Consider the following 11632-nt stretch of genomic DNA (forward strand, 5'->3'; position numbering starts at 1 on the left):
GGCCGGAACCATGGGCGTCCCAGGGAGGGAGGGGGGACCCCCGCGAAGTCGAGGGCCTCTGGGTTGAAGTTTTCCTTCTTTCCGCTTCTTAATGTCGCCCAAATTCCCATAATTCACAGCGCATTACTCTTCTAGTGGATACAAATATGACAACTTTATAAAACAATTTTTCTGTAGTTGCAAAATGCTTTCTTGTCACGTAGCACAGAGAGAATGTCTTTGGGCAAAAACAGAACTGTCTGCAGGGTCCTGTTAAAGACATAAACACGACCAGAATGTTCTGCATCCCCAGTGGGTCCCCCTTCTGAGTCCGGAGGGTTTGGGTGATTTCTCTTCTCGATATTTTCTGTAGGGCTTGAATGTCTTGACAATGATCATGGACCTTCTTTTTTTTTTAAATGATCAGAAGACACATAAAATAATTTGTCCTTTGAAAGCTAAGAAGAGTGGCTTCAGTTACCGCTCCCTGCCTACCTGCCTGTGTGTCTGTCTCCCTTTCCCCGTAAAGAAAGTCCCAGCACAAACACTGGATGGACAAGGTCTGCAGGGGCGGGCAGGGGTGTGGGGAAGCTAGGGGTGGGGGCTGGGACAAGAGCACCCTCCAGACAGCAGGGTGTACAGGACCCTGGGTCCCACGTGGGGCTGGAAGCGGCAGGGGAGGGCAAGCGGCACCCCCGTGCTGAGAACTGACTTTGAGATGCGTTTGGTGAGGAATCAGCGCCCCCTGGTGGCCAATGAGGAGACTGCTGGGTAGGCTCTGGGTACAGCCACTGCGGGGATTTGGGGACTTGCGGGGAGGCAGGGCAGGGTCCTCTATGACTCTTCAGCGCAAAAATCAGCTGCAGGACCTCAGTGCGTGCCGTGCAAGGACAGGCTCCCACGTGGGCCTGCCGGTCACTTCCCTTCACGTCCTCCCCCTTCCTGGAGAACCCCTCACACTTCCCTCTTCCTCCCTGGGCTCCCGTGGGGGGTCAGGACCAAGGCTGTCACCCTGTCCTCAGCCCTTGGGTCCCAGAGCAAGTGTGCTGGGGTGGGGTGGGGCCCGCCACGGTCCTGGAGGGGCTTGGCAAGGGGCGGTGGGCCGGGCGGGCCCCGGGCACCCCTATATGGCGTCCATGGGCAGGGGCGGTGCCCTCGGCTCCGGCTGGGCCCCGTGCCCCAGGGCCCTTTGGAGGACGGCCCGCAGCGGCTGGCGTTTTCCCGGCTGCCGGCCCACAGTGAGGTAGATGAGGGGCCTGCAGCTGGCGTGAATGCAGGCCAGGAGGGTGGCCAGCGGGCGGAACAGGGGCAACAGGAGGTTGAGGAGGGGCCGCAGGCTCCAGTAGAGGACGTAGGGCAGGCCGCAGAGGAAGAGCAGCAGCCCCGAGCCCAGCACGGCGCCGTAGAAGCGGGGCCGCGGGCGCCGGGAGCAGCAGGCCACCCAGAGCGCCAGGACGAGCCCGGCCCCACAAGCCACGCCGGCCAGGGACAGCAGCCAGATGACGCTGGCCGCGTGGGAGCGCACGCAGGCCCCCAGGCGCATGCTGGTGCGCAGCAGGCCGCAGGCGTTGGCGGGCAGCAGCACGGCCGGCGGGGTCAGCGCCCAGAGCAGGCTGCACAGGACGGCCGACAGGTGCCTGGGGCGGCAGCTCTCATAGCAGGCGGGGAAGACCTCGGACAGGCAGAGCTCCAGGCTGAAGGCCGCCAGCAGCCAGAGCCCCGCGGCGAACCCCACGAAGGTGACGATGAAGTAGAGGGTGTCCTGGGAGCCCAGGGCGGCCTGCACGATGGAGAAGGCCACCTGGCAGGCGAGGAAGAGGAAGTCCGCGGCGGCCAGGTGCAGGGCGTAGACGGAGAAGGGGCCCTTCTTGATGTGGAGGCCCAGGTGCCAGAGCACCAGCCCGTTGCCCACCAGCCCCCCGAGGCCGACGGCCAGGGTGACGTAGAAAACCACGTTGGTGAAGGTCCTCCAGAGCCCAAACATCCTGGCTGGCGGGGAGCTGGGAGGTGGGACCTGCGAGGGAGTGACAAATATCCCTGCTGAAGTCGCATGTCCTCCCAGGGAAAGGCAGGGGCATCGCCCCGATCCTCAGGGTGTCCTCTGGGTGCAGCCGGACTGATGTGGCTCCCACTCGGGGGCCACGGTCCCATGGGGGTTCTGCGCCCTCCCTCCTTGCAGACCTCTTTGTAAGAGGACTCGTAAGACATGCCTGATGCGCCCTATGGGGGCCCCTCCCCCACGCCCCCACCCACCCTGCCGTCAGCTAGTCGGGGCGCGATGCGCTGGGGGCTCGCACAGCCCTGCGCGGGGAGGTGCGCAGCGGCAGAGGCGACCATGAGATGGACAGGTCTCTGCAGACAAAGGCGATGCCCACAGGGACCACAGGAGCAGGGACCTTCTCCCTGCTCCATCGGGGACCCTGCGGGTGTAGGGACTTGGTGACAGGTCACAGGGCCCCGGGTCCTCTGGGGGAAAAGCCAAGACAAGGGTTTTCTGCCCTCGATTTCCAGGAGTCAGAGGCCAGGGGTCCTGCTCTGGTCGCAGCCTGTGGCCGTGATCGGGGACGCTTTCTGAGGGGTGGGAGGGCTGGTCACAGGAAGCCTAGCCGGGGCAGAGCGGCGCTCAGAGCGGCCCCGCCTTTCCTGTGCCCCTGCGGGATCCACACCGGTCCTTGGCCTCAGCCGGGGGCGGGGTGTTCATTCAGTGGAGGGGCCTTCAGGACTCTGGCGCTGAGGGGGGGGGCGGGGGCGGGGGGGCGGGGGCGGGGAGAGCCAGAGAGAGACAGAGACTGGGGAGACAGAGAACAAGGCAGCCAGGCAGAGACGGAGAGACGAAGACGGACAGGGAGCAGCCGCGGGAGACTCGTGAGGACGCAGAGACAGAGCCCACCCAGTACGCGCCTGGGGCCCCCGGCCACCTTTGCTGGGCTGTGCCCCGCCAAGCACGCTGGTCCCCTCCCTGCTTATCTGGGTCCCCCCCTCTTGTGAGGCCCTGGAATACTCCCAATCCGGCTCCAAGCCCCCCACCTCGACTGCGCCCCAACTGGCCTTGCCAGCTCCTTTCTCTGTGGCTGGCTTGTCCCTGGGCAAGGCTGTCACCGGGCCCCCTTGGGCCTTGCCCAGCGCCCAGCGCTCCTCTCTTGGGTGTCCAGGGAGCCAAGTTGGCCTCTGGTGTCATGGGGTGACTGCGCTACCCCCTACTCTGGGCCTCAGTTTCCCCAGTGTGTACGGAGGGAGCTGCCCAGACGGCTGGGCTGTTCTGGGGGAAGCGAGGGCTGGGGGGCTGTGCTCCCCGAGGGAGGGGACGGAGGAGCTGGGTGGGCGGCTGTCACCAGAGCTCACAGATGGCGCCACTGCCCCTGCACCCAAGTAGGACCCCGAACCCTGGCTTTACAAGCTGCCGCTCCGTCAGCCTTCCACCGCCACGCCGCCCTCCGCACGGAAGCGAGCCGGGCCTAGGCCCGCCCGGGGCCCGCCTGGGGCGAGCGGAGCCGCTTCTCGCTGGGGAGCAGGTGGGCCGGGCGGAGGGGCTCTGAGCCACCTCGCCTGCTGCCTGTGCTCACCACCCCGCCCTAAATCCTCTCCTGTCCCTGGGCCCTGGCCGGCTGGGCTGTGGGCACGGGGCCAGTTCCCTGGAAGTTGGAAGAGTGAGCTCCCCGTTCACGGGATGAGCTCAGACCGGGCTGCCCTCAGTGTGGGCCGGTCCTTCCCTTCCGCCTCAGCCCTCCCACGGGACTGCAGTCTCCCACGGGTGCCTCCCCCGGTTCACCGGACGGGGCCGCGCCTTCTGCAGTGTCCCCCGGGCGGCGGGCACTGTCTGCCCCTTTCTGGCTGTGTGGCCTTGAGAGGGTGCCTTGGCCCCCCTGGGCCTCAGCGCCCCCGCTCCCTGGGCTGACTGTTCCAGGACAGCTCAGCCCCTGGCTTGGGCCTGGGTCCTGGGACAGGCCAGGGGCCAGAGCTGTGGGGGGCGGCCTGGCGAGGCTGGCATGCCCTTCCCGAGAACCCCTCCCTCCCTCCCACCTGCCAACCTGCCTCACACCCTGGGGTCCCAGCGTCCGTGGGTCCTCTGGGGTTAGAGCGCTTCTCCGAATTTTGCTCTGCAGAGCCAGGCACCCCGAATCGCCCCCGAAGAGGAACTTGCCTTTCAGGGGGCTGCATTGTGTCCTTCCTGGAGACCCCAGAGCTCACGAGCGCGGCGGGGCAGGGATTGTGCGCTGAAGATGCTGCCATCCCCACCTGTCTCTAAGGGTTTGCCTCCAAAGTCACTTCACACGAGGGACCGTCCCAGCACAAGTGCCCTTGGGCACTGCCGAGACTCCGGGCCGAGGTCGCAGGCATCTCTGCCCTCGGCTTAAGCGTGTGAACAGTCTGCGTGTCCCCAGGCCCGGCCCCTGCCGCCTGCGGGGGGCCGGGCTCCACCCCCCGCGCCGCCTGCCCCGGGTCCTGCGGCCCTCGCGCCAAGGGCTTGGGGATGCCCCCTTTCCTCCGGGGCCACCCCGGCCTGCCCTAGCCCGCCGCCCCCTGTGCTCCCGTCCCCAACTCGTCCGGGCCGCACGCTGTCCGCTCACAGCTGGGAGAGGCCCCGTGCACCGGCAGCGTGCGCACGCCCCGAGGGAAGCGCCCGCTCCCGGTGTTGGTAGCAACGTCCGCGACTGGCAGCTGCGCAACGTGGATCGTGGGCGGCATGGGGTGCCCAAAGGCACGCCCGAGCCCGGCCCCTGGAACCTGTGAGTGTGGCCTTACTGGGAGGAAGGGCCTTGGCAGGACAAAGTGAGGGTTCTGAGGTGAGGCCACCCTGGGGCTCCCAGGTGGACCCTAAATCCAATGACGAGCGTCGTCGTGAGAGAAGAGGGGAGAGACTCGTCGAGGAGAGGCCGCGTGCGGACAGAGGCAGAGGCTGGAACCACGCGGCCACCAGCCCAGCGGCGCCGGCAGCCCCAGGAGCCGACGGGGCAGGGAGGACCCACCCGCAGGGCATCCGCGAGGAGAGGTCACCGCCCATGCGGGGGGCCCCGCTGCAGCAGTGGCGGCTGCCCTGCTGCTGTGACCCACCACAGCGTCGCCTGGTGCACCCTGACTGACCCCGGCTCTGTGGCCTCGGGCAAGCCAGCGCGCCCCTGTGGCCCTGCGGCTCCCAGGCTGCGGGTGCGGGCAGTGGCCTCGTCACGCCCGGGGGTGTCATGGGGGTCAGGGAGGAGGGCAGGTTGAGAGGACGGAGGAAACGCAGCAGGACGGGCGGGTCCCGGGGCCTGTCCGGAGCCCTCGGTGCACACGGTTCCCCCGCTGCCATCCCATGTGACCCCCAGGACAAAACCGACCGGATTCTGAGCCCCAGAGTGGGGACAGGAGGTTACCCAGGCCGCCCAGGGCAGGCAGGGAGTGAGGACTAGAAAGGCGTGTCCCTGTTCCCTGGCAGCGGGGTGTCCCAGTGCCCCGCCCCGGGCACTGGCTTGTCTTTGGAGGGCTCACTGGAGAAGGAATGTCTTCAAGTCCGCATTGTGACCGGGAATGGCAGAGCAACCCTTCAGGGGACGGTTGTCACCGGAGGTAGAGCCGTTACTCACAGTTCTCCAGGGGAGGGTCCACAGCAGGGGAGCTGGGGCTGGGACAGAGGCAGAGGGAGGGGCCGGCGGCAGGGGCCTGCCTGCAGGGAAGGAGCTGCCCGTGAGCCTGGCGGGCAGGCAGGGGGTTGGCTGGTTTAAGTAATTTCAGGGGCTGTGGGGGGCGGGCAGGGCCTCCCCCTGGGTGATCTGGGCGGGAGATACGGCCCTGAGTGCCCAGAGGAACCCAGCAAAGCCGTGGGCGGGGAGAGGGCTCTGCGTTGATGGCTCTGGGCTGTGGCTTTTTATCTCTAGGAACCGGTTTGCCCTGGAGGGGCCACCTGGCCAGGCCAGCAGGACCCAGGCAACGGAGGTCAGACCGCAGAGAGTAAAAGGCGGGTGAACGCAGGCAGGGGCCGCGACTGCTGGCTGGAGCGGCAGGTCCGAGGCTGCGGTCTCTCTGTGCCCCCCGCCCCCACTTCCCATTCCCTGTTTGGAGCCTGCACAGCCCCTCCCAGGGGGCTGCCGCCTTCTCCTGCCACCAGCCGGGCGGAGGGGCCTGGGCTGGGGGCTCGGTGGCTCTGCCGCCTCTGAGGTGGGCCCTGGCCTGGGGCCTCTGTCCCCGAAGCCTCAGTTTCCCACCTGTGAGCTCTACATGATGTCATGCATGTAGCATGTTTGATCCAGTGCCCGACACACAGGAAAGACTCAGCCTGAGTTGGCTTTTATTACTTTCGTGTTAGCCCAGTGGCCGAAACGAGGGTTTTAAAGAACTAGATTTTTCTGTAAAAATGCCACTTTCTGAACGCAACCAAGCGCAGCCCACGTGAAGGAGCACACGTGGCGGATGGTCAGCCCCCGCCCCTCCCCGCGGGGACGAGCCCCTCCCCCACTCCCAAAGATGAAAGATTCCAGGGCTCTGGAGGAGCTGGGCAAATTTCATGAAAAAAAGCTAAAACTCAAGTAGAGGTCATGTTTTAGGCAGAATGTTTTTGGTTTTCCAGATTCTGAGGTCATGAAATGGCTGAGCGGTGTGCTGGGCACACCCGGAGGAAACAAGCTGCGGCGCACAGCCGGCCGCCCCTGTCGGTGGGAGCGGAGGGCGTCCCCTCACGGCCCTGCCCCACACGACGGGGCCTCGTGGCCTCAAACACGCAGGCCGGGCGCCCGAGCAGCGTTGCCCGCAGGTCCCCGAGGCGGGGGCGGGGCCCTACGCCCTCCCTGGGAGCCCCGGCTGCCCAGGCAGTGCCCACTTCTTCCTGGGAGCACAGTCCCGGCCGCGGCAGCCCCAGGGCACCTTGGGGTCCTGGGGTGGGGGCTCTGCCCCGGGGGGGCCTCCTTGGACCCTGAGCTGCCTCCCTGACTCAGGAGCCGGGTGAGGTCCCAGGAAGTGGCAGCCGTAGAACACAGTGTGGCCTCAGCCATACCGGGTGAGGGCGTGGGGGCTGAAGCTGGCCAGGGGCCCACGGTGGGTCCCTCACGCCTCTGGGGACAGGACAGGAGGTGCAGCCACTCGAAGAGGGGGTGAGAAGTCAAGGCTGCCCTTGCCTGGGGGAGCCTGGGCTCTGCTGTCCCCTGGGGCCTGGGGCTCCAGCTTGAGGACGGCCCGTGTCCCGGGGCCTGTGGGACCACGGGCAGGGCGGGGGGTGCTCAGCAGGCTGCCCTCCGCAGAGAGCCCTGCCCCCAGCCGGCGACACCTGCCTTCAGGCTCATTGACACCCGGGGACTCTGCGTTTCTGGGGCTCCTCGGGAAGGTGTCCTGCAGCACGGGCTGATGGGGGAATGAGAGACCCCCAAGCCCTGGACCCCGGGGGCGGGTCCACGGGGAAGGAGGCCCCGGCTCTGCCGCCGCCGGGACCCTCCGCGCCCCTGCGCCTGCTCTGTGGCGGGGGCTGCACCGCACCACCAGCGGGTTCCTGCGGGGCGACGATGGGAGCTCCTTCGCTTTGGAGGAAGTCCGTATCCGGGGGCTGGAAGTAGAATTTGAGGCCACTTCCCCTTCTGGGTCCTGTTTCCCCAATCTGAGCAATTGAGGTTGAAAATCCTGCCCTGGGGGCGGAGGGGAGGCCCTGGCCGGGGCTGCGAGGGCTCCTGCAGAGGTGGGGTGCCCCGGTGCCCCGCGCCCAAATCTGCTGACGCTGCAGGATGGCGCCGCCCGCCTGGGGCGCTGGCCAGGGTCCCGCGCGCTGGACCGGAGTCTGGCCCTCACCCGGGCTTGGCCGTGGGGGCCGGTCCAGTCATGGCGGCGACCAAGACAGTCAGGGCTCGGAGTCCGAACGAGCTTCGCGGCAGACACCGGGGAGAACGGTCCCGTTCGGGCCCCTGGTCCACGGGTGACTTGTGCCGTGGACGCAGGGCGCCGGTGACATTTTAAAGCTGGTTTCCGAGGCCTGCGATTCACAGCATTTGACGCATTAGCTTGTTCGGCTGTCACCTTGCCCCGCTGGAGAAGGGGACGTGCAGAGAGGGTGACACCGTGGTGGCTGTGCGGCTGGGCTCTACCCCCCGGGCACTCGACCAGCTGTGTCCCGAGCAGATGCCCCTGGGGGGAGGGCTGTCACCCGGGGTCAGCGCGGAGTCCTCCCCGTGGCTGCTTCGGGAGGCTCAGTCACGTGCCGTGGGTGTTGTCCAGGTGCTGAAGGGCCTGCGCAGGAGGCGGGCGGGACTGTGGATGCCCCCGCCCACGACCTTTCTGCCCACCCAGGGTGCTCCACCCTTCGCTTTTGGGGCACCTGGGCGGGCCAGCCTTGCTGGGGCTGAGGGAAGCTTGCACCGTCCCAGCCTGGGAGAGGGTGTGCGCGTGCGGGGGTCCCAGGGGAGCCTGGGGCACGAGTGGGGTCCTGGGAGGGATCTGCCAGGGAATCGGGCCTCATGGCCTTGAACTGATTGTAACAGCGGCTCCGCGGGCTCTGGAAGCCCACACCTGAGCCGCAAATTCTGCCCGTGACTTGTTCTCTACAAAGAGACGCTGACGGTGTGCGGACCAGCAGCTGCGCGGGGCAGGGGCCCGGGTTCGGGGCCAGCGCAGCCTCGCTCTGAGATGCAGCGAGTGGGTGTGTGGCATCGCCCCATTTTCCTGCCAGAAACTCCCGATGACAAAGGGGTTAGCCGGTGACAAGGAGGCCACAGGCGCCTGGAGGCCACAGGCGCTTGGGCAGAGGGCAGGGCTGCGGTGGGCACTGGCCGGGGCGGAGCGGGGGTGGGCGCCGTCGCCCCGCCCGCCCCGCCGTGTCCTGAGTCCTGCGGCTCTCGGAGCTGCTGGTCTTCTCGGTCACGCCTGTCTACACCCGGCTTCCTTCGGACAGCCCGTGGGCTGCTGGGGACACGCCACTCGAACCCAACACCAGCTCTGCTCGCGGTCCCACAGGAGCGGGCAGGGGACCCTTTGAACCTGGCTCCTCCCCGAGGCGGCAGCCTCCCCCTGGGTCTCGGGCTCTGGGAGCTGGGACGGGGCTTTTCTGGGCTCAGCCTGGGGGCTGACGCCGGCACCATCCTCCCACCTGGGGACAGCTGGTCCCGGGAGGGCTGGGAGCTGTGGGGTGAGCGCGGGGCGGTGGGGGGTGCTGCGCAGAGCCCACGGCGGGTGTGGGTGGCCTGTGGACGCCTCTGGGTCGTGCTCACACCCTCCCGTCCCCCTCCCTTCAAGGACAGGAAGGTCGAACCGCCACGCAGGGGGACGCGATGACCAGGGTGCCCGTCCTGCCCCAGATGTCCCCCATTTAACTAGTGTAGAATGTCAGGCCTGAGGCAATGCCATGACAAGAACGTAGATGTCCTGTTTTATGCTGAGCGTTCCTGCTGTGTCTCTCCAGCTTCTGAGACAAGGAGCTGAGCAGAGCACTGGGCGCACCCCGGTGAAAAGAGGCCGTGACGCAGGGCCGGCTGCCCGGGTCGGCGGGGGTGGAGGGCGTCCCCCTCGGCCCCGGGCCCGCACGACGGCGCCCGAGCGGCGTTGCCGCAGGTCCCCAAGGAGCGGGCGGGGCCCCACGCCCTCCCTGGGACCCCCGGCTGCCCAGGCAGTGCCTGCTTCTTCCTGGGAGCACAGTCCCCGCCGTGGCAGCCCCAGGGCACCCTGGGGTCCTGGCGTGGGGGCTCGGGTGGGCACTGGCTGTGGTCCTGGGGTCTCAGGAACGGGGTTACGGTCAGAGGGGGTGCAGCCACAGGAGGCTGGGGGGTGCAGGCAGGTGAGAGGGGAGAGGACAAGGCCGCCCTTCCCTGCCGGCGCCTGGAAGCTCAGCTGCCTGCACAGCCCAGGTCCTCCCGTCCCCTGCAGCGAACGGCCCGTGTCGGGCTCTGCCGCGGGCCCCTGTGCAGGTGCCAGGTGAGCCGTGCAGAGGGCGGGGGATCGGGCTGCACACTGGGAGGGGTACAGGGCTCGGGCTGGGCAGGGGAGAGGGAGCGGAAGAGCAAGGTGGGGCCAGGGAGGGGCCTCCGCCCACGCTCCCTCCACCTTGCTGGACGCTGCGGGGCCTGTGCCCCCAGCCCCTGGCGGGCTGCCCGACTCCTCCCACCCCAACCTGTCTGCCCTGCTGGGTGCAGACCCAGGTCAGTGTCTGGGGTTTGTAGGAGGGAGCCTGTTCCGCGCCGGGATTACTCAAGGCCCCTCTGCTTCGTTTCCTGTGGCCGATAAGAGCGAAGTCTTTTCAGGGCAGATTGGCTTCTGTTACCAAGGCAGAGAGACAGCTCGGTGCCCTACCCCCCACCCCCCACTTCCCTGCAGACCGGACTGGGCCCGAGATCACTACAGGGACCCCACCTCCGCCCCGACCTGACGCACCGTGACCCCCGGGGCTGGCGCCTCAGATGTTTTTAAAAGCTTCCCAGGCGGTTCTAAGGCACCGAGCTGGAGCGTGTGCAGTCGCTTTAACACCCGTGTCGACCCCTCGTCAGGCGCCTGGAGGCCGGGGGTGCCGTGCACGGGCCTCGCTGGAGCCGCCCCCCGGGGCAGAGCTCAGCACAGCGCCCCCGCCCCGTCTCCTCCGCGACATGGAGGTGGGGGTGCTTATTCCTGCTGCGACCGCCACACAAGACACCCTCCGGCAAATGCAGCCCGTGCAGTCCCGGGACCTCCTGCCCCCCGCCACCCCGCCGGCCACACAGCTCATTTCCACAGTTCATTGTCAGAAGGGCTGCCGGGCCAGACTGCAGGGGCCAGGCGGCCCAGAGCAGAGGGGACCGGGCCTCTGGCCCCGCCCCCACCCCCGGGCGCGCTTCCTAAGCAAAGGCGACTGCCCCGCGTGGCAAGGAGGGCCTGCCTGCGGCCGCGCGGCTCTCGCCCTCTGCAGCTGGACGTTTGCAGGGTACTTCACTGGTACGTGCGTCCGAAATTGATTCTCTGTAACCGTGGTCTGGAAGTCCACGGTGTGACTGTATCCTTCACGATTTATCTCCTTTCTCTTGCTGGTATATATATTTTTTCGGCTTCTCTGTGTTCCATTATAAGAAGCCTCAGTGCGAGGCAGTCCACAGCGCCCTGGCGGTGCCTGGTCCCCGGAGATGACACGGGAAGCTCCGTCCATATCTGCGAGGTGGCACTTCTTGGGGAAAAAAGGTGCAAAGTGGGAATTAATTTAAAAATGCAAGATTTGACTTAGCCAAATCTAAGGATGGGTGCGTGGTACGTGGACGCCCATTCAAACCTGATTTTCTGTGTGCTTGGGAGATGTTGTAAGAAAGAGTGAAGCATTTCTAAATACAAGAAATAACAATATCTTAAAAGCCCCAACGTTGCCCTGGCCGCGTGGCTCAGTCGGCTGGAGCGCTGTCCATACAACAAAATGGTTGAGGGTTCCAGTCCTGGTTGGGGCGTGTACAGGAGGCAGCCGATCGAGGCTTCTCTCTCTCCGTCCCCCCTTCTTTTCTCTCTAAAATCAAGAAGGGTTTTTTTTTTAAGTCCCCGTGTGAACTGGCAAGAGGGTGGATGTGCCCGTGGTGGAAGAGTTTTTCACTTGAATGTTCTACGACAGTAAAACACGTGAGCTGGACCAACAGGACGAATATCGTGAACAAACCGCGGAGTGAAAATAAAGCAAGACGCAGAGGAAGACTATTCAGTTAACGCTACATTTACATAAAACGTAAGCTGCGCCCGGCCGAGTAGTGTGCGTTTACGG

At 66.4% G+C, this 11632-nt stretch overlaps 1 protein-coding gene across 1 annotated transcript; it reads right to left on the reverse strand.

The window, feature by feature from the left end:
• Positions 1-1102: 1102 nt before the first annotated feature.
• Positions 1103-1963, reverse strand: LOC129068453 (mas-related G-protein coupled receptor member G-like). The gene has a single exon (XM_054570675.1). The coding sequence runs from the start codon at positions 1961-1963 to the stop codon at positions 1103-1105; it is 861 nt and encodes a 286-aa protein (XP_054426650.1).
• Positions 1964-11632: the final 9669 nt, after the last annotated feature.

The sequence above is a fragment of the Pteronotus mesoamericanus genome, unplaced genomic scaffold (assembly GCF_021234165.1).
Source record: "Pteronotus mesoamericanus isolate MK-2021 breed Mesoamerican mustached bat unplaced genomic scaffold, CSHL_Meso_final contig_214, whole genome shotgun sequence".
NCBI lineage: Eukaryota > Metazoa > Chordata > Mammalia > Chiroptera > Mormoopidae > Pteronotus > Pteronotus mesoamericanus.

Coding starts and splice junctions, on each gene's coding strand:
- LOC129068453 (XM_054570675.1), bottom strand. CDS start 1,963: ATGTTTGGGCTCTGGAGGACCTTCACCAACGTGGTTTTCTACGTCACC.